Source organism: Carcharhinus amblyrhynchos, chromosome 4 (assembly GCF_965287045.1).
Source record: "Carcharhinus amblyrhynchos chromosome 4, sCarAmb.v2.hapA, whole genome shotgun sequence".
NCBI classification, from domain to species: Eukaryota; Metazoa; Chordata; class Chondrichthyes; order Carcharhiniformes; family Carcharhinidae; genus Carcharhinus; species Carcharhinus amblyrhynchos.
Window position 1 is genome coordinate 22,270,886 of NC_137327.1, and position 26,999 is coordinate 22,297,884.

The following is a 26,999-nucleotide window of genomic DNA, read 5'->3' on the forward strand; positions in this document are numbered from 1 at the left end:
TCATATTTTGAATACCCACATCAAATCCTTACAACTCAACAAATATATAGACATTAATTATTGCCATCGTAACTCAAGAGAAGACAAAATAGAGAAATACATTGCCACTGTGAAAAAATATAATTTATTTCCACCTGGTCGCCAATCATGGCTTGTAACATTTGAAAAGCACAAAAGGTAGAGATTTCAATAGTTGGGGGTCAAGGTAGAGGCAACAGAAAATGAATTGGAAACATTTTTCAGTGCAATATCTTACCTCAAATCCTTTATATACTGGATTAAAAAGGAGTTAAAGGGTGCATTGTGCGATGTTGGAGCAATTATTTAACATGCGGCACCTTTGCATGCATCTTTTTAAAAAAATCTAATAGTGTTGATTAACAAAGGTTTCCATTGACATGAAACCATGACATCTGAAACAACCTTTCAGGTTTTCAAGGTATGCTAATACTATACTTGTTTGGTTACATTTGCAAACATCTTTGTTGTATTAATAAGCAAAATATAGGAATTTAGAAATATTTGTTGCCGTAAAATGTACACCTTATGAAACAAGGAAATTTAAGCAAGAGAGCTAAAGTAGTTATGTATATTTTTCTTCATATTATTAGTATAAATTCCTACAGACAATTAGCACAATAAAGAGAGACATAAAACTCAGTATCATGACAACTTTCTTCTTAAACTAAAACTGCACAATTTAAAACTCAACACCAGTTTGCTCTTGCAATCAATTCTTGACCATAAAAATGAGATCACTGATTCATATTTTCACAAAAAATAGATAGAATCCATGATCTTGAAAACACTGATACAAATACTGGAAAACTCCAAAACAGCTATATAAAAATAGTATTTTGATTTAACCATTCAGTTTTTCCAAGCATTTCCAGAGTTTTCTGCAGGTTTCTTGGTAGTCAGGTGATGAAAATGTTAACCTGCTCCTCCCAGAATTATGCAGAATATTCTAGATGCAATGTAAATAATGTAAATCTGATATCTAATATCATTAATGAGTAAGGCAATGTCATACAAACTCTGTTCAATTGCAAAGTGGAAAAGGTTAAAAAGATTTTAAAAATTCTTCACCAGCATTGCCAACCACTATGCTTTGGCAAGCCCCTCACTTCAAAACAGATATTGGAATTTCTTCCAGATCAGAAAATTCAGAGCCGCCATCACAAAATAATGACTTCATTGGACGTTATAAATACTATATTTAGGTCAATAATATTTAGATTGATTCTGACTGTTGACAGCATTGACAGACTTTACATTTTCTGCTTAGTAACATCTTTGATGTTGCAAGAAAATGGAAACTTTCTTTAAAAAGCTAGGTCATATCAGATTCGGGCAACAAAAACTGATAGTAACAGTACAACTAAAACCATTAATGGTAGCAAAAGAAAAGCAATGAATAGGAAAGTGACCAATAGCTCAACTAAGAAATTAAATTCTCCAGGAAGCATCACCCGACAAGTTAATGGAAGGGTTATCTTCCATGCATATATGTCAATATACAAGACACAGCAATTGTAATACATCCTTTGGAGCAAGAACATTAGAAACCCATAATTTATGGGAAACTGCAGCTACGAATATGGTGTGCTCACAAACAAGACATGTATGCGTATATAAAAATACTCTGCAGGAAAATCAATTGAATCAGATGACAATAAAAATCAATAATCACTATGTAGGCTGTTCTATCTGGTACATCACATTTGTTTATACCATGCTCAAAAGACCTATAATTCTCAGCAAGTACAAGTGAACTGCAAACCACTCAAAATGCAAGTCAAGCTGGTGCTGCAATTGCATTGGTAGACTTGTTTTGCTACAAGGTTCTACAGTGCTGATATTTTATTTGTTCAAATATTACAAAGAGGTTGTTGGGGGATTCTGCATTTTTATTGACTTATGATCATTCTTGGCATGTCAGAGCACTGTGCACAGTTGTATGCTAAATATTACAAATTAACATTACAGTTCACAAAATTAACACAGCAGGAATCAAATAGTTCATGGGAAAAGATTTTTTAAAAATCTCCATTTTCCTTAGTTGGCATAGTACAGGCACATGGGTAAGGTTGCTTACATGCATGTTAACTTACATGTGTAGGTACAAGCTTCCACATGGTCATTCCCATTTCATAAAGAAAAAAGGGCTACTGTGAGTACCAATTCAATCAAGGACTTGTTTTTCAATGTAATCCAACAGTAAAAATAAAGATTCTGTATTCTCTTTCAAGACCAACATACAGTTTATTTTTTATATATGCCAATTAGTGAAACTGTTTAAAATGGTCAGCATTGTCTTCTTAAACAATTCCAAGCTTTCTCATTGTTCTCCATCGATCTTTAATCATGACACCCGTACGATTACAAAACGGGTAATGTTTCAGGATCTTCCACCAATTTCCTGGTCCAAATTTTTGTACACCCTGTTTAATCCATTCAGTTTCTTCAACTGTCCATTTCTAAAATATGATTTAAAACATTATAAATCAGAAATAGTTTGATACAGCAACAATATATATTGCTAATAGTATTCTTTAAAGGCTACCACCAACTAGGTTTGAAAATCTGTTTCTCAGTAACCAATCACACCACACTCCTGCAAAATCAAGACTTAATAGGAATAAATCATGATTACTGATTATTTCAAAATGGTAAGCATTATTTTTAGCTAACATACTCGGCAAATCATTTATATACAAATGATATGCTGTATCAAAATAAATCAAACGTTGCCCAAGAGGCCATTCTTCAGCGGTAACCTTGTCACAATAAATTGATTAATTGATTGGGGGACACATCACACCTAACCAGGCAGCCACAGGCATGTGTGGTGGTGGTGGAAGAATAGTTTGAACTGGCAAATTTTCTCCTCTTCAGGCATGGAGGTTAATTGCCCTGACACACTGCTGAATTAAGCGATCCAGCCAGACAAATCAAACACAAGGATTACTGATCTATAAGGCTAATCCACACACCATATTTAACATTAAGAGAATAGTGCATTCATTTGATATCCATGCATTTTACACCTTTTTATCTGAGTTCTGAGAATTTTAAATTTTAGCTCGAAGTAATGAAAATTTAACTACAGCAACAGACTAAAGACAGGCATTGATAGAGGTGGCTGAGATCATGATGCAGCAGATGGAAGTGTGGTCAGAAGGATTCAATAATTTTACTCATTCTGGCAGCGTGAGTGCAATACCAAATCTTCATGACAGACCTCTCATTCATCCTATGGGATAATCTTTGTGGTCAAAGAAAACTTAAAACTTTTAAATTTAGGATGTTGGACTAATGGATAACCTCATGTGACAATCCAGACTTGCAAACCCCTCTCAAAATCTTCAATTCTGCATGCAAAAAACTTGGTCGGTTTGAACGTGACCAAAGCAAAACTATCAACCCACAATATTTGACTGCCCATATATTTTGAAGGAGACTCTGGAATATGTTGAGCCCTTCAGTACAGGTTGAGAATGTGTTCAATAAGGAATATGGGATTCAGGGTTTTATCAATAGAGATACATAGAACAAAAACTATGACGTTATGGTCAATCCTGATAGAAAGCAAGTTCAGCCTTAACTGGAGTATCACATCCAATTCTGAGCATCACATTTTGGGAAGGATATGAAAACACTGGAAAAGATGGGTATGAGAGAGAATTATGAGAATGATTCTGGGGATGAAAGCCTTCAATTACAAGGATAGACAGATGAAGCTGGAGTTATTCTCCACAAGGGAGAGAAGGTTGAGACATTTGATAAATGTGCTCAAAATCATAAGGGATCGAGATAAAGTAGATAAGGAGAAACTACTCCTATTGGCGGAAAGGCTAAAATTCAAGGTATTTGATCAAAATAAGTCAGGAGATGACATGAGGAAAACTATCATTATGATCTGGGTAGGATGCACTCCCTGAATGTGTGGTGAATGAGTGTAAATTCAATTGTGGATTAAAAAGTGAATTGGATAATTATCTGAAGAAACAATTTGCAGGGCTATGGGTAAAAGGCAGAGTCGTGGATCTAGTTGAGTAGTTCTTCACAATATGATGACCTGCACGTTGAAATTAACTTGTGACAATTTATCCATCAATTTGATTTTAAAAGGTTGTCATATCATAAATTTTCTGAAGCTGGATTAAAAAGAAATCTTTAGACTAGTATATAAAATAGCACTGGATTATTTGATTCTGTAATTCTACAAAGAGGATATGTAATCATAGAGCAGCAATAATACATTGGGTTCTTGGAACACTAGCAAGAACCCAATGTATTATACCTGCTCTATGACTAAATATCCTCTTTGTAGAATTACAGAATCAAATAATCCAGTGCTGTTTTACATACTAGTCTAAAGATTTCTTTCTAATCCAGCTTCAGAAAATTTATGATATGACAACCTTTTAAAATCAAATTGATGGATAACTTGTCACAAGTTAATTTCAACGTGCAGGTCATCATATTGTCGGATACAAATTTCAAGGTTAAGGAATTTACCTGTCGTTTGGATGAGAATGAAACATTACTTTCTGTCGGTGAAGTTCTTCCATTTCCTGTATAAAAAGTCAAATTGATAAAACAGTGACTATTGCAGTGTTGCAATTAATACACTTGGCCATAATTTGTTCAAAGGAATCTAACAAGAGTCTGGTGTTACTTTATGGAGAGAAAAAAATTACTTGTGTACACATCCTTTTAACTTTTTCCATTATAAATTCCTGTCACTATATTTATGATGGAAGCTTTCCATATAAACTTGCCACCTTGTAATATTCTCTCTCTAATGGAGTAACAAGACGACTCAATTTTGAAACATCTCAGCCTGTCCTGTAAGGAAACTCCTATCCTCCAAACAACTGTCCTCTGAGGACTCCAAGATCTGGATCAATGCAGTACATTTTTAATGGAACACATGCTGAGTTCAACAAACTTTAAGGCCAATGCAAGGCAAAGGCATCTTGTTTGCGAAACCGTGGTGGTATTATGACCGTAGACCAGACACCCAATTTTTTTGGCAGAATCCACTAAGAACCAGTAACCTTCTGTTGAAAGTAAACAAAGTTTGAGATCCTAAGTATTTACTAAAAAATTAAAGCCACAAGGTTCCATGATTTCTAAACAAACAAAATGAACTTTACTATTCAAAGTCATAACAGAAAAGCCAATTTACAATATTCTTATGGTCTTAACATTCAGAATTAATATGAAGTGCATGTGAATAATTAGCGAACTATGGTCAAATACACAACACTGCTCAATAAAAGACAAATGCAACCAAGACAAACTCCACAGATTGCTCAATAACTCATCTGGACGTCAGCGTTCATGACAAATCAAACAAACAATCTCCTTTAAACGCCATCTCCCTCATGAGGAATTGCAAGATTTCACTCTTCCCTTTAGAAGATTATAGCCTTGAAATTCATAAGTCTTCCAAATGTTGCTCCGGCGAAGGTTGCCGCAACAACTGTTCACCTCATGATGGGTTTCAATCTCATCTCCTGATATTACATTCCCTTGGATTCCGATTCTGCACTGCAGCATCAATTCAAAAACGCAACTTCGTCTCTTTGGCCACAACGAGCTGGATACCACTGCTCCACGGGGTCACTTCTGTCCCTGCAGCCTGCAGCATTAAGTCGCCAACCTTCCGCTGCCATTTTCACTGTTCAGGACTTCTCCCGAGCCTTCACTACTTGAAGCCTGCCAGCCGCAGCACTTTTACTGCTTGCAGCCTCTTTCTTTACCCTCTCCCCACGGGTTTCTCATCCCAGTAGTTCACGACAGTGTAGTGGTCTCCTCCTCTCAGGTGGTTCCTTCCTTGGTTTTCTCTCTCTCTAGGACCTCAATGTCTGAAATTCTTTCATTAAGACACTTCACTTCTGGGTCCCCTGATTGTGTTTTTGCACCATCTTTTCCCCACATTGGCACACTGGGAACTTGTCCCTGGCCCCAAAGATGACAAAAACACTGCACTGCGCATGCACAGCCTGCTCCCCATCCATGTGTGAAAACTCCCAGGGCACATTGGGACATGTAGTTGCCAGTCTCCTCTTGTAGGAATTCCTTAACAGTATACATTTAGAAATTGCTTTCCAGAATACCTATCATTTCAGTCTTTTCCACTTTTGCTTTCTAGTCTTTTCATCACCACTTACAAATTGGCCCAATGACTTTGTCAATCCATCATCCTGCACTAGTTTTCATTTCCCAGCTCTAGTCACCCCTGTTCTTCTACTTAGTGTTTATAACATTCGTTCTTCCCTGTAATGCTACTTTCCAGCCAGTTTTCATACCCTTATTAGCCTTGCTAATCTTTTTTAGGTTCCCTTCTTTATTTTGTGATCTTGCAATTTTATGTTATTCGTCTGAGATTAACTTTAACTTCAGCTGCTTCACCAATAACCTGCTTAATCCCAAACTCAGATGCGAGGATGCTCAGTGATGATTCTACAATGTACAATATTGCAACCGCTAAAATCATGAATTATCCTAAGCCAGTGTTCAGTTAGACACAACCAAAATTCAGGCGTCATGACAAATGGCAGATAACTATCAGACCATGCAAGTACCCAAATCTCCAAAACGCCAAAACCACTTCTCTATCCTTAACAAGCACCATGCCAAAAGGACCACTTCAGTACCTAGGTTTCATCACTGGATCAGCTATAATACCACCATAGAAAGATAGGAGCAGGAGCAGGCCATTTGGCCCTTTGAGCCTGCTCTGCTATTCATAACGATCATAGTTGATCATCCAACCCATTAGCCTCAATGACCACAAAGAACAAAGAAAAGGCTGGGTACTGTGGAACTAACGATCCCTTAAAGCCACTTCACCCCCAACCCCTCAGTTCTCCAAATTACACACTATATCATCTTGGTCTATACGTATGTCCTTGCACTGTCACAGGGTCACAACCCTGAAATTCTTTAGCTAACACCATTATTAATAAGACCTACAGCAGTTCAAAAAGAAAGCCCATCACAATCTACCAGTAATAAATTCAGTCATCCACATCCTGGGAACAATATACTGTTTATTAAAAACAGATAGTGATGTTAGTAATGTATCCAGCTGAGATTTTATGAAAACTTGTGCGTTTCATTAAAGGGAAGTCGTGTCTGACAAATTTACTGGAGTTCTATGAGGATGTGTCTAGGGCGGTGGATATGGTCTTTCTAGATTTTCAGAAGGCGTTTGACAAAGTACCTCACAAGAGGTTATTGCAGAAGGTCGAAGGACATGGAGTTGGGGGTAGGGTGTTAGCGTGGATAGAGGATTGGTTGTCAAATAGGAGGCAGAGTGTGGGGGTCAACGGGTGCTATTCGGATTGGCGGATGGTGACTAGTGGAGTGCCCCAGGGGTCGGTGCTGGGGCCTCAGCTTTTTACCATTTATGTAGATGATCTGGAGGAGGGAACCGAGTGTAGGGTGTCGAAATTTGCTGATGACACCAAGATTGGGGGAACGGCAAATTGTGCGGAGGGTGTGGAGAGTCTACAGAAGGATCTAGATAGGCTGGGCGAATGGGCCAGGAAATGGCAAATGGAATTTAATGTTGGCAAGTGTGAGGTGGTCCACTTTGGTAGGAAGAATGGTAGGAAGGACTATTACTTACGGGGCGAAAAACTGCAGCAGGCGACGGTGCAGAGGGACCTCGGGGTCCTTGTGCATGAGTCGCAAAAACCCAGCTTGCAGGTGGAGCAGGTGGTCAGGAAGGCGAATGGGATGCTGGCCTTCATAGCAAGGGGGATTGAATATAAAAGTAGGGAGGTCTTGCTGCAGCTGTATAGGGCATTGGTGAGGCCACAGCTGGAGTACCGTGTGCAGTTTTGGGCGCCGCACCTGCACAAAGACATTTTGGCCTTGGAGGGAGTGCAGAGGAGGTTTACTAGGCTGATACCGGAGTTGAGGGGGTTGAGCTATGAGGAGAGGCTGAATAAACTGGGCTTGTACTCGTTAGAGTTTAGAAGAATGAGGGGAGATCTCATTGAGACGTATAAGATGATGAATGGGATGGATAGGATAGAGGTGGAAAGACTCTTCCCGCTCAAAAAAGACAGTAGGACTAGGGGGCACAGCCTCAAGATAAAAGGGGGGCGGTTTAGAACGGAGTTGAGGAGGAACTTCTTCACTCAAAGGGTGGTGAATCTCTGGAATTCTCTGCCCGTTGAAGTGGTGGAGGCTGCCTCGCTAAATATTTTTAAGACGCGGGTTGATGGGTTTTTGATAGGAGAGGGGATTAAGGGTTATAGGGAGAGGGCGGGAAAGTGGAACTGAGCAGCGACAGATCAGCCATGATCTTATTGAATGGCGGGGCAGGCTCGAAGGGCTGGATGGCCTACTCCTGCTCCTATTTCTTATGTTCTTACTATGTTCAATATTCATGTTCTGGATGGTGCGTTACTTTACTTACGGGAAGAAATGTCTTGGGGTATATCAAAAAGAAATTCTTCATCACTCCATTTTTCTTTGTCCTCAATGATTCCAGGGTCATTCAAGCAGTTACGCCTAATTGATAATTTACAATAATCAGATACCAAAAATACAAAATAGCCTGGAAAACTGAATCTTTTTAACCATACAGCAAACATCAAAGACCACTTTAACTACTATATTTGTCAGATTCTGTCATATTCCTAAAATGGAGTTGTTACCAATAGATAAAGATAATTTGTTACTTTTTCCCCCAAAATAAAAGAAAACTATAAAGGGCTGATAAAATTAATGCAATATTACTACAACGATTGTAATACTTAAGCATGCTCCTTTACACGCTACTCAGAACTGGAAATTGAGATAATTCCTTTTGTGGAGGAATATCAAAGCCAGAGACAGAACAGTCCTGTGGCTACGTTTTAATATTCTGCAGAATATGTTATCTTGCAAGTTAAATATGCGTTCTTCCAGAATGGTTTCTACCCAAGTGTTGTTAAGATGGTTTTCCCCACTAGATACGTACAACTGACTACCTCCCACATCTTGGTATCAAAGCACAATCCAACTTCTTTTGAAAAAAGCTAAAAATACTTCCTACAGCAAGGTTACAACTGCAACTAATATTGGCATTGGTGAAGTATCATGATTGATTGAAGTGGTCAGTTGAGTTACCGTCTGTAATGCAAATCTGGTGTCTCCCACATAGTAGAGCCCGGGCTATTACTACAATTTTCAGGCAATAAGGACAAAGTGATTGACTATCCGATTCTTCTATTATAATTTAGAAATTATTATGGAAATTTGTAGCCATGGGAAAAAAGGTGACAACTGGCCAAAAGCAAGTAGGGAAGAGAAAACCCACACCATTCCCTGATGCAACAGTCCTGTAAAGACGTTCAGTATATAGATGGGATAAAAGCGGGGGAAAAAGAAAATCCATGATGCCTTCCTGTCAAATAAACCAGAAACAATTGAAATTCATAACTTAACTGCCATTTTAAACTTGATACCAGATGGTTTATTTTCTGTTATAGAAATCTATTCCAACCAAAGTCAGTGCCTCCCGTAGCAGAAAATGGGAGCAGTAAAAACCTTCAGAATTTAATTTGTATTCAAGTATTGTTTAAATATACTGTCAGTGGTCCTTCAATTGAGTATACTTTTTTGGGAGAAAATACATGAACTTAGAAGCTATATAACTGAACAATGCTTACCTCTTAACAAGTCCCAGCTGCAAAGTGGTTTCCTTACGCGATGTTTCTTTAAAAGAACCATTTCTTTTCCGTGACTGTACGGGTTTCACTCTGTCTTGTTGAAATTCCTGTCTGCTTTCAGACGTGGCGGCAGAATCAAAGTGTTCTACCTCATCCTGACTATCTGGATCTACAATAAACCGAGAGACAGTCTGTATGCATTTTGCAGCTGGCTTATCAGATTGCTGAACAGTATCTGCCTCAGCTCTCTGCTTCTTCTGTCTTGTCATCTGTTGTGATTTGCTGTTTCCAAGCAATTCAAAATCCAGTTCATCTATCTCTTTAAAAGATATCAATGGATCCACTTTTAATTTATGGAGGATGCAGAATGCGGTTTGTAGGGCTACAAAACTATTAATAAGGCCAGGCTGAAGTTCCACTCTAGAAAGAATTAAAAAAACTCATCATAGGATTATTTGTTTCTCTGGATTTTTGATTTCAACAAAACAACAAATTTTCTCTCCCGATTCCATCATCAAAAAAGCAGGAGGAAGGAAGGAAATAACTCAGCTACGATTTCAGTACTTGAATGATATCCAGTAACACTTACCAAGAAGTGCTCAGAGGAGTATATGTAAGTAAATATTTGAATCAAGAATAGGTGTAGGCCATTTGGCTCCTCAAGTGTGTTCCACCATTTGATAAGATCATGGCTGAGTTGATTACAGCCTCATCTCTACTTTCTGGTCTACCTGCCTATCAATCAAAAAACTCAATCCAACTTGGCCTTATAAACATTAATCGACCATGCCTTCACTGCTCTCTGTAGAAGAGAATTCTGCAGACCAATGACACTCAGAAAAAAAATTCTCATCTCCATCATAAGTGGAAGACCCCTTATTTTTAAACTGTTGCCAAATTCTAGTGCCTCCCATATGAGAAAACATCCTCTCAGCATTAAGCAAGTCAATTTCCCACAAGATCTCACATGTTTCAGTAAGATCACCGCTTATTCTTCTAAACTCCAATGACACAAGCCCATTAGATAACCCTCTCATCCCCGGAATCAGTCAAGTTAACCTTCTCTGAACAGCTTCTAATGTCTTTTCTCAATTAAAGAAATTAAAACTGGACAGTGCTCTTCCTCCTATATCAGAGTGAAGATCAGAAACAGATTCAATGGGAATTAATCTGCACAAATCCAAGTCCTTATCAACCTTTATCTTGAATTGTCAATACAAATATACATCACAACAGTGGCACAACTGCTTTGGATGGCCAGACTGATTGAAGTCCTGCCTTACAAAAATTCCAAGCCTGAAAAACAGGCCTTCTAAATGAAGCATACTTCTTTGCTCATAAAACTGTACATGGTACAAAACAAGAAGGAACACAACCTTTTTAAAGAAAGGGAATTTAAACAGCTTGGGAGTTTTGAGTTTCATTCAATTAAATATATTCATGGCTATACATTTCTAATTCACTAACCATTAATATCAACTTCAGGTTGCTAATCAGGGTAACACACAATCCTAACCCTTCCAAGTTGCAAAAGAAGACAGGCAGATTAACTTTTGATCCATCTTCCATAATGACATTATTATCCATTCAATTATTTCAACCATTTCTGCAATCCGCAGAAAACCTAAACCATCGCTGTTGGCAAATAATGAAAGAAAACCTGTCTGCCCACTGCTCAAATACCTCAATTTTCTCAAAAAATTATAATATTTTAAATTTAGACAAGTGCCCTTTCAGAAGCCCATAACGGACCAAAAGGAAGGAGTGGGTTGAAGCCAGACAGACAAAAAGAGGATGCAACCACTGGTCCTTTCCTAGACAGGGCACACGAACCACACACCAATAGGAAAAAGAAGAGTTCATCTCTGTACCATTTCACTCGCCCAACCAATCATGAAATTGTAAATCACTTCACAAACATGCATAATTATTTAATCAATATGTTATCTGATAAAAGATCATAATGAGAATACATGCTATTGTTATATATGAGGAAGTTAATGGGTGATTTCATAGGTACCTGGTTTGCAAAGGTTATGAGCCAAGTAGACTTTGGGGATTTTCACAGCAACTTCATTGCAATGTTAATGTAAGCCTATTTATGACACTATTAAATAAACTTTAAAAAACATTGTGGCTAGTTCACAGGATAACAAGAGAATACAAAAAATTATAAAAACAGTTGAAGGAAAAGTTGAAAGAAATTCTTGGGAGTGCAGTTAGAATGCAGATATTTCTGCAAAAACATAATTGAAACAAAGACGATGATTTATTTTATAAGGAAATGCAATGCTTGTCTGGGACAGAGGCGACAATATTCTATTATTAAATGTGAAACAAATTTTTTCTTTTGTAAAGTCCATGCTTTATTCAGGCCATCTCAGGGTCCCTTTCAAGTCAAATATCAACCTGACATGGACACCTCTATCACTTGTCCTTCATCAATGCTAGGTGAATATCTGGAATTTCTGACTTAAAAACATTGTTGGTGCACCATCACCACAAGGACTGCAGCAATGAGGACAAAGTGCGTCATCACTTGAGGTCACCAAGTGATGGATTATAAACGTGACTTTGCCAAAGTAACGCTCATCTAGAGAAGACAATAAAGAGCATATCAAAAACGTTAATGGGCTGGTTTGAATTGACATTAAAGGACTTTAAAGTAGGAACTTGGGATTTGAAAGTGCAAAGCAGGTGAACTATTTTCAATATTAGTTCTGTTTCCATATTTTAAGTTAGGAAGTCATACTTATACTTAGTAAAACATAATTCCAATACTTAAATGTAGAACAGACAAGTAAAACTCTGATAGTGAGACAGGCAGTTAATTTTCTCGAAGATTTTTGTTGGCAAAGAAAGTGATTAAGTTGCAACTGTTATTTACTGAAGTAGCAGAACTTGAAACTGGCTCTAGATCATTCTATCAAATGAGAACTTGGGAGAGGCTGGTAAATTTTAAAAAACATTTACATAGACATCAATTATGAAATGTATTTCAAGTTGATTAAAAACCTCCAACCACCTGTCAGAACATATACAACATTTATCCATTGGCTTTGTTGAGCCTTTATTCCAATCTGATGCTTGTTTCTCCTGCTGCACCTTTTGATTACCATCCAGTCTTGGTTCTTGATCCTCTATTTGAGTTACAGATCTTGAAGTGGAGTTTTTTGCACTCTGAAAGCAAACATGTTAAAATATTTGTTGCTTTGTTTTGTGAAATCTTTCACCAGAATCTACTTCATGTGTATCGTTGATGTGTAATTTATATTTTACAAGCAAATGTCAGTCTAAGAGCAAACATCTGTACCTTTCACAGACATTAGAAGATATGTCTGCCCTTTTGTATTAAAACAAGTTGATAACAGGTTTTCCCTGTATTTCTTCAGCACTCCTTGCATGACTGTCTAAGTCATAGAAAATCAAATGGCTGGCAGATGACAGTAGTTTGAAAGCATTGGGCAACAATCAAAAAGCACGTAATCCTAAATGTGCACTCACAAGTTTGCAAAAAATACATAACTAATGCACCATAAATTCAAAAAAGTTAGCACAGCTCAGTGAAAAATGGAAATTAACAATCTACACATTTTCAATTATGCTAAAACATTTTTCTAAGTACAATTTTGTATTTTACATTATGTTTAACATACGATACATAGCTTAATATTTTTGAAAACTACAAAAGAGAACTTGAGTGCAAAGTAGAAGAAATAAAGTGCTGAAAATATTTTCAACTTATCCTCTATTAGACCCCTGGCTGATGGTTGAAGGAGGTATGGGTGACGGGCATGATTGAACAAAACCATAAACAGTGTGAAGTGACAATTGGAGAACAAGTCTATCTGAAACACAGCATGAAAAAGTAACTAAATCAGAATACATACAAGAAGAAGAAATGGCTCTGAGTTGTCAATTAAGCTTTCTACAAAAAGCAACATTTTCCTTTTCAAGCTGCAGTTTGAAAACAGGTGCAGATCAAGATGGGATGAATTCTTCTCTTTAATTGCAGTAATTAATTTCTAAAAAAGAGGATAGAAGTTTAGAATTATAATGGCAAAAGCACATTTTGAAAATAAAAACTATCTGACAAGTATTTTAATACTTCTCTATAGAGCTGCCATATCTTGCATGTTCTCATTTCGATTTATTCTGAACTCATGTTCCCCACCAAAATGTAGATCATGTATCTAATGAGAGCAAGCCTACTCTGAAGGGTACAGGATTAACATTTAGAATGTCAGCAATGGTTCAGCTGGTGGCACTCACACCTACATTAGAAGGTTGTGGCCTCAAGTCTCATTCCAGGACTGAAGCACCAAAATCTCAGCTGACAGCGTGTGGTGTCAGGAGGATGCTAAGAGGTTTCAGGGTGACCTGGACAGGTTGGCTGAGTGGCAGATACAATATAACATGGATAAATATGACGTTATCCACTTCAGGGTCAAAAACAGGAAGGAAGATTATCTGAATGGTGGCATTTTAGGAAAAGGGGAAGTGCAACATGACCTGGGTATTGCTGAAGGTTGGCAGTGAGGAAAGCTATAGGCATGCTGGCCTTCATAGCAAGAGGATTTAAGTATAGGACTAAGGATTCTTGCTGCAGTTATAGAGGGCCTTGGTGAGGCCACACCTTTAGTACTGGGTACAGTTTGACCTCCTAGTCTGAGGAAAGACACTCTTGTTATTGAGAGAGTCCAGCAAAGGTTCACCAGATTCATTCCTGGAATGGCAGGACTGACATATGAAGCGAGACTGGATCGACTGAGCTTGTACTCACTGGAATTTAGAAGAATGAGAGGGGATCTCATAGAAACATGTAAGATGCTGATGGGACTAGACAAGCTAGATGCGGGAAGAATGTGTTTCCGATGTTGGGGAAATGCAGGACTAGGGGACATAGTCTAAGAATAAGGGGTAAGCCATTCAGGACTGAGACGAGGAAGAACTTCTTCACTCAGTTGTGGAATTCTCTACCCCAGAAAGCTGTTGGGGCCAGTTTATTAGATATGTTCAAGAGGGAGCTGGGCATGGCCCTTGTGGCCACAGGGATTAAGGGGTATGGAGAGGAAGCTGGAGTGGGATACTGAAAATGCATGATCAACCACGATCATATTGAATGGTGGTGCAAGCTTGAAGGGCCGAACGGCCTACTTCTGCACCTATTTTCTATGTTAATCCAATGCAATACTGAGGAAGTGCTGTATTCAGTGGTGGTAGGTTTCGGATGAGGCATTAAACTGAGGTCCCTCTATCGTCACAGGTGGACAAAAAAAAACAAACAGAACTCCTTTGAAGAAGAGCAGGCAATTTATTCCTGGTGCCCTGGCTACCCTCAATCAACATCACAGGAACAGATTATCTGGTCATTATCACATTGCTACTTATGGGGGTGGGTATGAGAAAACTGATCATTCAGTTATCTGCTTTCCAATAGTGAATGCACCTTAAAAGTACCTCATTGGTTGCAGTGCTTTGGGACATCATGAGATTGTGAAAAAGCTATATAACTTCAGATCTTTCAGGCTATTCAGACAAGTGCAGATATTAGGTTAAATTATTTGTTGTGATGCATGATCTTGAAACAAATCACCATGTTTTACTGCGCAATTTTCCTATTTCTCTTGTTTTTTACACTGCAGTTTTAACCAAAATGTTTTAAAATGGTGATCATATCCCCCTTTGGCAGAAGTGATGCAAGTGCTACTAACTGTAACTCTGGTATCACATCTGCTGTGCTGTCTAGTCCATTCAACAATATTTTTAAATTCTCAGCCTAAGAATAAGGCTGATGGATGAACAGACTTGACATGAGTTAGGACGTGGGCAGCAGATCTTTGAATGTCCTCAGGTGAACAAAAAATAAAATGTGGGAGGCGGTCAGGTGTGCACTGTCATCTATAGACTTGCCTATTCCAAGATTTTAGCAGATCAGTTAGGCAGCGGGGGAAGTGGGGTAATGATACAAAGGTGGGAAAAGGCAATCTTGGTAATGATGTGGTTTATGGTTGAAAGTTCATCAAATATAACACCGAGGTTACCAGTTTGGTTCAGTCTCAGACTGACTCCTCTCAATGAGGGAAATTGAATTGGTGGCTACAGAACAGAGCTTGATGATGATACTCAAGACAATGGCTTTGATCTTCCCAATATTTAATTGGAGGAAATTTCTGCTTATCCAGTACTGAATGTTAGACAATCAGTTAGACAATTTGGAAACAGTGGAGGTATTGAGAAAGTTGACAATGAGGTAGTGCTGCTGAAGTGTACATGTGGATATGTTATATTTTCGATTGTGTAGCTCAGGACCAGCAATGTAGATGAGAAATAGGGGAAATGAAAGACAGATTTTCTGTAACAGCAGAGTTGATGAGAAGCTTGTTGATGATTCCCTACTTACGACTAGATAGGCAAGAATGGAACCAAATGAGTATAGTCTCATCCGGCTGGACATTGGAGGCAATAGAGGCAGATGCTTTGGTAACCTGTGATACAGTAAAAATGAACAAGGATAGACAAAAAAAAATTGGAGGCTGTGTTGACACAATCAATCTCATGGACAGAGGGATCCCAAAATATATCTTGCAGGTATAGGTTTACAGGATGGCTGATTGATACAATTTTAAAAACAGTAGTTTGGAATTAGGCTAATCATTTAAAAATGTTGACCAGTTTAGAACAATACTGTATGGAAAGGAAATGTGGCACAGCAAATATTTAAAAAAACATGCTCGACATAGCATTCATATTATTGAAGTTTGATAGTGGGGAGTTAGAAAATATGTATTGCAAATTATAAAAAAATTCTTCATATAATCTACTTTAAAATGCACCATTTCTTCTTTGAGGAATGCACACATTTATACATTAAATTTAATATAATATACCGCTAAGGTTGTACACTTTGCACAGCTTGTGCAAGTTGCATGTTATTGGAGTTAACTTATTAGCTTCAAACCAAAATCTGGCTACCAACTACTCACATAGATACCACAGTTGGGAAAAAGTCTTAATTTATATTCACGTGCACTCAAGTGACATTCACCCACCACAGCATTAAAAACATGACGGATGTTTCCATTGATTTAGTTCCATAAAGGACATTTAAGCATTATATTTCTAATTGTATCAAATATAATTGTTTCAAAATGCAGAAAAAATATAGCAATTATTAAATCCAATCACATTGTGATGGTTTGTTTTCAAAACAAAGTAATATCTTGAAAGTATACCATGTATATCTGCATTTTACTTCACAAAAGCCGAAAAATAACATTTAATATACTCTTTAAAAAAGACCATTGTGACTATAGTTACCATCAGTTCTCCTAGTTATAATATTGCATTACCCCAGCTGCCCTCATTATTGCTTTGAGATTGTAATATTAAGCAAGAATTTGAAAGTTGCAAGTTATATACCAATACTACGAAAAAAACACTAGCCCAGCACCAAAATCAGCTTGTCCAGATCAAGCAGCTGCAGACAAACCTGGTCAATAGTGCCCTTTTTGAGATATTGTTCCAAGATCTTAAATGCACCTTGAAAACTGTTTTTCTTAATAGATTCAGCCACCGCCTTGGGAAAGAAAGGACCAATATGTTACAAATGTTCCAGATTTGCAAGCACAAAAATAATTTACCAACTTTGAAAAAACTGACACCACAATCTGACCTTCATTCAAATCATGGACCACAATCCCAGGGACTGGTCATCCCGGTTACATGTTTCACCACGAATGAGGCATGATTTAAGAAATTCACTGGCTAACCCTGGAGGCTCCATTACAAGACAAATATGAGGAACATCAGTTGATTAAGTAGCAATGCCACTAATACATTTTTTGAGGAAGTAACAGACATAGTAGATAATGGTAGCGTAGAAGGTATAACTTATCTAGATTTTCAAAAGGCCTTTCATATGGTTCCTGTGAAAGACTTACGAATAGGGTGACAGAATGTGGAGTCAGGGGACAAGTGGCTGATGGATTGCTAGCTGGCTTCAAGGCAGAAAACAGAGTGAGATTAAGGGGTAGTAATTGAGAGTGAAGAGGGTGGGAAGTGGTCTGCCACAAGGATCAGTGTTTGGACAGCTAATGTTCACAGCTTACATTGGATTTTGAAATCAAAAACACAATTTCTAAATTTCCCAATGACAAAAAAAATTAAGGATTGGGGTGAAAGTCAACACTGACAAGGACTAAAGCAAATTACAGGAGGACATCAATACATTTGCAGAATAGGACTTAATTGACAAATGACACAAGCAAATGTGAGGGAGTACAGCTTGTTAGGAAGAATAGGGAGATTACATTGTTTGAATTTGGATTTCTTGGTACATCAAATATTATGGGGAGCATTGTTCTCTCTGGCCTGTTTCTTTATTTTCTCATTCTTGTGCATAATTTCTTGTTATGATAATGAAATAGTCTGTTAGTTCTCTTTGCCTGATTTCAATACCACTATTCAGGTTCCCTGTGTGATGTCCCCCAGTGAGCCTTTTGTACAGATAAAATGGGGAATCTGAAAAGATTATACTGTCAGTATATTTTGCTGCAAAGTTAAAGAATAATATTCAGCAATGAGCATACTTTGCACTTGTATCTCTGCTTTACTGTCTTAGTTCACTTCATGTTGTCAATAATCAAATGTTCCTCTCTTGTTTCTTGCTTTTTTAAAAAAAATAATGGAGTACTTCACATTTGTCAACTTTTTTTACTTTTTAAAAATGTCGCCCATTTAGTTTGTAGTTACCGTCAGAAATCATAATCTATAGATGTATGAGCCCTTGCTCAATGTTGACCCCCATTCACCAGAGAGTTGGGAAGTTGATGGTTCAAGTCTCATTCTAAAGACTACATCCCCCAAAAGAACATTATAACCTATCCACAATATATTTGCGCTCTGTGATTAAAACATTTAAGATTAGGGCGGCACTGTGGCACAGTGGTTAGCACTGCTGCCTCACAAGGCCAGGGACCTAGGTTCAAATCCCAGCTTGGTCACTGTCTGTGTGGAATTTGCACATTCTCCCTGTGTCTGCATAGGTTTCCTCCAGGTTCTCTGGTTTCCTTCCACAGTCTAAAGATGTGCAAGTGAGGTGCATCAGCCATGCTAAATTGTCCCTCAGTGTACCCGAACTAGTGGCGTGGCGACTAGTGGATTTTCACAGTAACTTCACTGAAGTGTGAATGGCCTACCTGTGACTAATAAACTTGAACTTTATGTTATAGTCTAATCTAAATTTAACATGTCACAAATAAGACTTTCGATATATACTTACAGAATTTTGGTAATTAGGTAGCTGGTGACCACCTAGATCAAATTGCTACTTGGCTGCAAATAAACTGGATTTGATTAACTTTGTCACATTATCATCTCGAGTTAACTGAACATTAATTGTCAAATCAACTCTTCAATATTTACTTAGATTTGTGGAAAAAATGAATTGTTTGTTTCTCTTATTAACAGATTCTGAGAAACAGGACTTAACAATTGTTTTTGTCTTAAATGAGATGGCTGATCTGAAACAGGATTCTTTTGAATTCTATTTTGAGCTACAGTGCATTATGAAAGGTACCACTTTGTTTGAAAGAAACAATGGATACAGAAGTTGTTCTCCTGTGCAAACGTGTATTGCATATAGTTACCTGCAAACAATGGGAAAATAATAAAGGAGCAGGTCAGAAGAGAACAGTTGCTCCTTCAATGTTTGATACTTCAAGAAATTGAAATTCTTAATATTTTTTAAACATACCAACCTGCTCCACCACTGCTCCTCTGACCTCTTGGAAAATATCCTCACTCAGCAAGAACTCTGCCTTCATCTGGTCCAGAATTGTCATAACAGAATCTAGTGGTATGACATCACTCTCTGAAGATGAAACGTTTTTATATTTAAGAGCACATTGATCACAAACAACAATTAAGAAGAAATCAATAACACTTTCAAACTATTTTAGTTGGTTAGATTCAAAGTCTGAAGGATGAATTATTCTGCTGTACCCCAAACAGAGTATTTTGTATGCATAGACAAAGCACTTGCTTACCAAATTTGGATAGAAATTGTATTGTTAGAAGTTTCTTGCCAATCTCCTCTGTGTCAACGTATGGTCGATTTAAGACAGCTGTAATGGGAGGAGAAAGGGAAAGAAAATACACTTCATAACTAAAAGCCAGAATGTTCACTTGAACACGCATTTTAGTCGAACCAGGTCAGTTTTTAAAAATATATTAGTTAATACCATTCAAGCATTGCATACAAGGCCAGCAATGATTGCCTATCTCTAATTGATTTCAAGGCACTGGTTCGTGGCCTTCCTGAACCACTGCAGTCCGTTTACCTGATCGAGGTACACCCACAGTGCTGTTTGAGTGTTTCAGGATTTTGAACCAGCAACTGTGAAGGAAGTGTTAATTGTTCCATTCAGGATGGTGTGTGACTTGGAGATGAATTTGCAGGTGGTCATGTTTCCATATGTCTGATGCCCTTGCCATCTTGGTGATAAAAGTCATGGATTTGAAAGATTCTGTCAAAGGTTAGTTGCTGCAGTGCATTTTGTAAACTGCGTGCGTGTACTACTGTCCGTGTGTGCTGGAAGCAGTGAATGTTTAAGGTGTTGAGTGGGGTGAAAAATCAAGAAGGGTGCTGGACAGAGTTGAGCTTCTTGAGTGTTGAGGAGCTGCACTGATCCAAGCATAGAGAGCATCTCATCACACTCCTGATTTAAATGGTGGTCAGGTTTTGGGAGGTCAGGAGGCAAGTTACTCATCACAGAACTCCCAATCTCTAACTTACTTTTGTTACCCCAGTATTTGTATATAGCTGGTCCAGTTAAAGTTTCTGGTCAATTTTAACAGGATGGAGGTTTCAGCAACAGTAATGTCTTGCAAAATCAAGGGGTGATGGTTAAATTCTATTGTGTGGAAATAGATAGTCATTACCTGGCACTTGTGTGGTGTGAAAGTTATTTTAAATTTACAGGATGGAGGTAAGAATTTAAACATTCCCTCATATTAAATGTGGAAAGAATACACATCGCTGTGTTTGACATTTTAAAGGTGTCAATTTGATTCTAAGAATGAAATTCTCAGATCTCCCAAGTTGATAGTTCAGTGTCTTTACTGCTGAAGAAATTCCTTGTGCAGCTTCAGTTATCATAAAGAGACAATTTTAGTTCACTAAATATAGTGGTTAAACTGGTTGCTTTCAGTGGGAGATTCTTACAACTACTATTCAGGTTTGGGTTTCATGTCTGTGTTCATTTCACAGTGGAAGATTTAAAGCCTGGAAGCAGCAGTCGAAGTAGAAGACTGAAATCAAATTGGATCAGGCCACTCTCCTTACTTCTCTGCTGCATGGCACAGAATCATGGGTCTGCTACAGGCACCACATCAAAGCTCTGGAATACTTCCAGTGAAGACACAAGTTCAATTTTGACAATTCAATGACAGGACAAAAATCAAACATTGGCCTCTAACTTTCTCATTGCGCAGCGACAGATTTGGGAGTACCCCAAAATGCATGGGAATTCCTCTTGGAAATTTCCAGGTAAGGGTTTACCCATTAACTGTCTGGTAAGATCCCCACAGAATCTTGCCCCAACAACCACCCCATCACCCGACCAGCCCTAACATCCAATCTGGGCCACCTTCCCTCACCAGCCCCCAGGTCCAAGCTGTGCCCCCTCTGATCGACCTGCATCCTCGCCAGCCAGCGCCGCCGCCCCCCCCGATTTCATCCCTCCCCACTTGTGGCCCACATTTAAAAGGTTCGACAACAGACAGGCAACGGCTAGCATTCACAGATTAATACAGGGTTTACAACATATCAACATTCTTTTAAGGCTTTAGAGATTGTGGATGCTTTGTTCAAAGTTTATTTATTGTCACAAGTAGGCTTACATTAACATTGCAAAGAAGTTACTGTGAAAATCCCCTAGTGGCCACACTCCAGCACCTGTTCGGGTACACTGAGGGAGAACTCAGCTTGGCACTGTACCTAACTAGCATGTCTTTTAGACTGTGGAAAGAAACTTGAGCACTCGGAGGAAACCCATGCACACAAAGGGATAACATACAGACTCTGCACAGACAATGATCCAAGCCGGGTATTGAATCCAGGTGCCTGGCACTGCGAAGTAGCAGTGCTAACCACTGTACCACCGTGCTGCCATGACCTTGCACAATTCCATAGATTTTGGAACAGTTCATGAAGGTTGGAAGGGAGCAAATGTAACCCCACTATTTAAGAAAGGGGGAAGTTTGAAAACAGGGAACTAGCCTGACATCAGCAGCAGGGAAATTGCTAGAATTTGAAAGGATGCAATAACAGGACACTTAGAAAATAAATGATAGGATTGTGTAGAATCAATATAAACTTATGAAAGGAAAATCATACTAGACAAACCTATTACACAATTCTGGAGGAAATAACTAGCAGAATAGATAAGGGTTCACCACTCGATGTGGTGTATTTGAATTTTCAGAAGGTTTTCAGAAGAGGTGAGTGAGCAAAATTAGAACATATGGTATTGGACTAATATACTGGCATAGATTGCGAATTGGTTAATGGATAGAAAACAGGGAACAGGAATAAACGGGGTCAAACTAGGATGGCAAGCTGCGACAAATGGTGTACCACAAGAATCAGTGCTTGGACCTCAGCCATTCACAATCTTTATCTATGATTTTGATGTGGGCACCAAATGTAACATCTCTAAGTTTGCTGATGACACAAGGTTAGAATGACTTGTGAGAAGGATGCAAAGAAGCTTCAAAGGGATTTGTTCAGACCAAGTGAGTCAGGAAGAATGTAGAAAATTGAACGTAATGTGGAAAAGTATGGAAGTTTGGCCGGAAAAACAAATTGCAGAGTATTTAAATGGTGAAAGATTGGAAATGTTGTTGTATGAAGGGACTGTTGTGTCATTGTTCATAAATCACTGAAGGTTAAGAGGCAGACGCAGAAAGCAATTAAGAAGCCAAGTTCGACGTTGACCTTTTTTATAACAGTAATGAAGTCTTGTTACACTTGTACAGTCTTGGTGAGATCATAGTCAAAGTATTGTGTACAATTGCCTAAAGGAGGATATACTTGCCATAGAGGTTGTTCAACAAAGGTTGATCCCCGGGATGGTGGAATGGTCCTATGAAGACTGACTCTCCTCAATTTAGAAGAATGAGATGCAACCTTATTGACATATACAAAATTCATACAGGCTAGATGCAAGATTAGATACTGCCTTTGGCTGGGGTGTCTAGCACCTGTAACAGCCTCAGAATAAGAGGTCACCCATTTAGGACTGAGGAGGAACTTTTCACTCAGAGAGAAGGGAATCTTTGGAATTTTCTGCCTCAGCAGTGTATCATTAAGTATATTCAAGTTAGAGACTAACAGATGTCTAGATATTAAAGATATCATGTGATATGGGGATAGTGTGAAAAAAATGGCTTTGAAATAGAGCATTAACCATTATCTAATTGAATAACAGAGGGGCAGAATCGTCTTCCCGTGCTCGTATTATGTTTCTAAATCACTTTCAGCTTGCACATAAACAACAGATAAGCATCTTCCCTACATTTGTTTGTTTGTTGTAGTTCGGTTTCAGCCAATGAACTAAATGTTGCAAGAAAATATTCTAAAAAGTAAACAAACTTTGAAGTTTGCACAACGCAAAATACCAATATAAAAATACAGTCGGCACTCTCGGATCTGTAACAGCGAAAGGTTAAAGGTAAAAGTAACTCTTCCCCCTTGAACAGCGAATGTATCGTTGATGGAGGTCTTCATCATATAATTTACTGGGATTCCTGACCATAATTACCAGTTTAGGCATCCTTTATCCCCAAAATCTTAGTACAACTTAAAACGTTCACCTCTCTCATTCCGAAACACAAGACGACGTTCGGAGGAAAACTCAGTAGTTTTATTGACTTCCATTCATGTTTGTGGATACTACCCGCCTTTTCCGGGTATCCCTACAAATATTTTGGCTAACGTGCAAATAATTAACTTGTCCCTATTTTTTAACCGAGTTCGTACAACTCGATCTCTAGCCTCACCTGTTATCACATTGAGAATGGCGCAAAACTCCTCGTACGCCCCAGCCCTGAACGCTCTGAGTGCACAGTGCAGGTTAAACTCCAGCGTCCAACCGTTCACCACTCGCTCGGGGTCCGGAACGACTTCAGCATTATCACCGCCTTGCCTGAGAGGTGCCTCCAAATTGCCCGTCAACCCCTGACACATCGCCATTTCTCCAAGGAAACAGGCTGAAAATGGCGCCTGCTCAAAATAATGGACTGACTCGCAACTCATGATGCTTTGGGGCGGTGAGCGGGCCTGGTGGGCCGCCATCTTGTGAAGGTCAGTTTGCTCGCTTCCAGCGCTATGCAGACATGATGTGGAGAGGCCGGTTTTGGACTGGGATAAACACAGTAAGAAATTTCACAACACCACGTTAAAGTCCAACAGGTTTATTTGGTACTACAAATAAACCTGTTGGACTTTAACCTAGTGTTGGGAGACTTCTTACGACGCTGTGCAGACGCAGGTATCCATGTGACGTCATTGCCATGCGACGGGTTATATTTGCTGGCAACCCCGGTTTTGATGTCTGTTTTTCAGTGAAGCATTGTACTTACAGCCATTCAAACTTAAATTCTGATCTTGATTTAAATGTTCATTCAATTCACTGTTTTTCACTGAAGTTTATACTTACAGCCATTCAAGTTTAAGTTCTAATCTTGGTTTAAATGTTCATATAATTTCCTTATAGGATAATTTTTCATCTCATCTCCTACAGCAATGCAGTAGCAAGCTGCCCTCCCACATATGTCAAGATTAGATAAATAAAAAACAAGCAATTCAGAAAGCCGGAATATTTGCGCAAATTCCAACATCCATCATTTTCTTTCTTATTACATGTGATAATAAGGTAAAGTTGATATAAGGTTATATTGTTGTCTGAATCTGGTTATAATGGGAGTAAATTGATTATTCTAGAATAATGGTGAAGCTCTGGCATGATTGGATTGTGAAGTAGTGCTCTGATGTTTGTGTGGCACCACATTGATTTCATTGTGCTGAGAATGCAGTAATTGAAAGAAAAATAAGGCATAACACATTAGGTGCTTTGAGAGCTTGGGACTGGTTTTTTATGCATCTGTGGCAAGTACTGTATAGCTTTAATCACCCTGGTACAGAATATGCAAATACTCAGAATATGTGACAAATTGACTATCCTGTTCCTCTTCCTGCTTTGCACACTGTTTATATAAATCAAAGCCATGCATCGAGGTGCAGTGTCATGGATTTTCTATGCAAGCATGAAATAGTATGTATGCATGATCAGTGTACATCAGTCAACTTATATTGGCAGCAGATACAGTGAAACTTCAAAAATCAAACTGAGCAAAGCAATATATGGTCAGAATTACTCTATCAATTTTCTCATCTCATTTTTGAAAAGAATCATCTGCATTTTTAATTTGATATTATTACTTAAGCCATTATACAAAACAAAATACAACCATGATATCTACTATATTGTGTAGTTACATTATGCAAAATAACTATTCTACACTGTTACTTATGTTTAGTTGTGAAGTATATAATAGACAAAAACAGTTCATGAGTACCAATGTTAAGGCATTTGTACTCCCAACCTTTTCAGGTTGATTACATTAAGAAGAAAAAGTCCTTAAAGAAACCCAAGAAAAGTAAGAGACGTCATTTCTGCAGTGATCAAAAGCCAATGATTTTGCTGGACTCTATGGTTTCAAATATTTACTTTAACAAAAAACTTGATTGTGTGTTAAAGAGAGCCTGCAGCAAAGGCACCTGCAATTTTCAATTAGAAATATATATCCTAATTCATCCTAGTAAGATACAATACTAATAAAAATGGAATATAACAGTTTCAGAAGTATCATGGGTTAGCTAGCTGACTTGACCACATTCTTACAGCCATTCAGTCATCAAAGACAGTCATGGACCATTAAACTTGCCTGGCAGGGCCTGTTGTATCAGCTCACAGGCAGCTGCTTTGTGAGACGAGAAGCAGTACAGACAAGTTAGAGATAAAAATGCTCTGAGAAGAAAGATTCATTGTGAAGACAAAGGGACAGTTGATAAGGTGCGTGGTAAATGTCTTGGGATGGTCCAGAACTGTCCATGAGCTGATCACACAGCCTAGTTACAAATTTCACTGGACCTGTATGTAATATAGGCAATCTATAACAATTATGGTTGAATTGCATCCAGTTGAGGTGAGCTGAGTAACTGTATAAGAATGGAAGATTTTCTTTGGTGGAGTTGCACATGGTCAGCCCCTGTGGCTTCTCCCCCCTAAATCGACTTTTTTTAAATTCATCTGTGAGATAGGTGTGTTACTGGCTGGCCAGCATTTATTGCCCATCCCTAATTGTCTTTGAGAAGGTGGTGGCGAACTGCCTTCTTGAAACGGTGCAGTCCATGTGCCTTGGGTTGACCCACAATACCATTAGGAAGGGAATTCCAGGATTTTGACCCAGCAATTGTGAAGTAATGACAATATATTTCCAAGTCAGAATGGTGGGTGGCTTGGAGTAGATCTTGCAGGTGGTGGTGTTCCCATGTATCTGCTACCCTTCTAGTTGGAAGTGGTTGTGAACATAAGAACATAAGAAATAGGAGCAGGAGTAGGCCATCTAGCCCTTCGAGCCTGCCCCGCCATTCAATAAGATCATGGCTGATCTGTTGAGGCTCAGTTCCACTTTCCCGCCCTCTCCCCATAACCCTTAATCCCCTCTCTTATCAAAAACCCATCAACCCGCTTCTTAAAAATATTTAGCGAGGCAGCCTCCACCACTTCAACGGGCAGAGAATTCCAGAGATTCACCACCCTTTGAGTGAAGAAGTTCCTCCTCAACTCCGTTCTAAACCGCCTCCCCTTTATCTTGAGGCTGTGCCCCCTAGTCCTACTGTCTTTTTTGAGTGGGAAGAGTCTCTCCACCTCTATCCTATCCATCCCATTCATCATCTTATACGTCTCAATGAGATCTCCCCTCATTCTTCTAAACTCTAGCGAGTACAAGCCTAGTTTATTCAGCCTCTCCTCATAGCTCAACCCCCTCAACTCCGGTATCAGCCTAGTAAACCTCCTCTGCACTCCCTCCAGGGCCAAAATATCCTTGCACAGGTGCGGCGCCCAAAACTGCACACAGTACTCCAGCTGCGGCCTCACCAATGCCCTATACAGCTGCAGCAAGACCTCCCTACTTTTATATTCAATCCCCCTTGCTATGAAGGCCAGCATCCCATTCGCCTTCCTG

At 38.7% G+C, this 26,999-nt stretch overlaps 1 protein-coding gene across 1 annotated transcript; it reads right to left on the reverse strand.

The window, feature by feature from the left end:
* Positions 1-105: 105 nt before the first annotated feature.
* On the reverse strand, positions 106-24,046 carry terfa (telomeric repeat binding factor a). Its single transcript, XM_080186801.1, has 10 exons — positions 23,748-24,046; positions 19,733-19,810; positions 19,445-19,557; positions 17,176-17,262; positions 13,574-13,708; positions 12,709-12,863; positions 9,684-10,103; positions 8,447-8,541; positions 4,525-4,580; positions 106-2,480 (listed from the first exon to the last, which is right to left on the reverse strand). Exons 1-10 carry the CDS (start codon positions 24,040-24,042, stop codon positions 2,322-2,324), a joined length of 1,593 nt encoding a protein of 530 aa, XP_080042927.1. The 5' UTR covers positions 24,043-24,046; the 3' UTR covers positions 106-2,321.
* Positions 24,047-26,999: the final 2,953 nt, after the last annotated feature.

Coding starts and splice junctions, on each gene's coding strand:
- terfa (XM_080186801.1), bottom strand. CDS start 24,042: ATGGCGGCCCACCAGGCCCGCTCACCGCCCCAAAGCATCATGAGTTGC. Junction 13,709..17,175: donor AAAAGGGCACTATTGACCAG/GTTTGTCTGCAG, acceptor CCTCTTTTTTAG/AAATTAATTACTGCAATTAA. Junction 10,104..12,708: donor TGTTGTATATGTTCTGACAG/GTGGTTGGAGGT, acceptor AATTCTTTCTAG/AGTGGAACTTCAGCCTGGCC.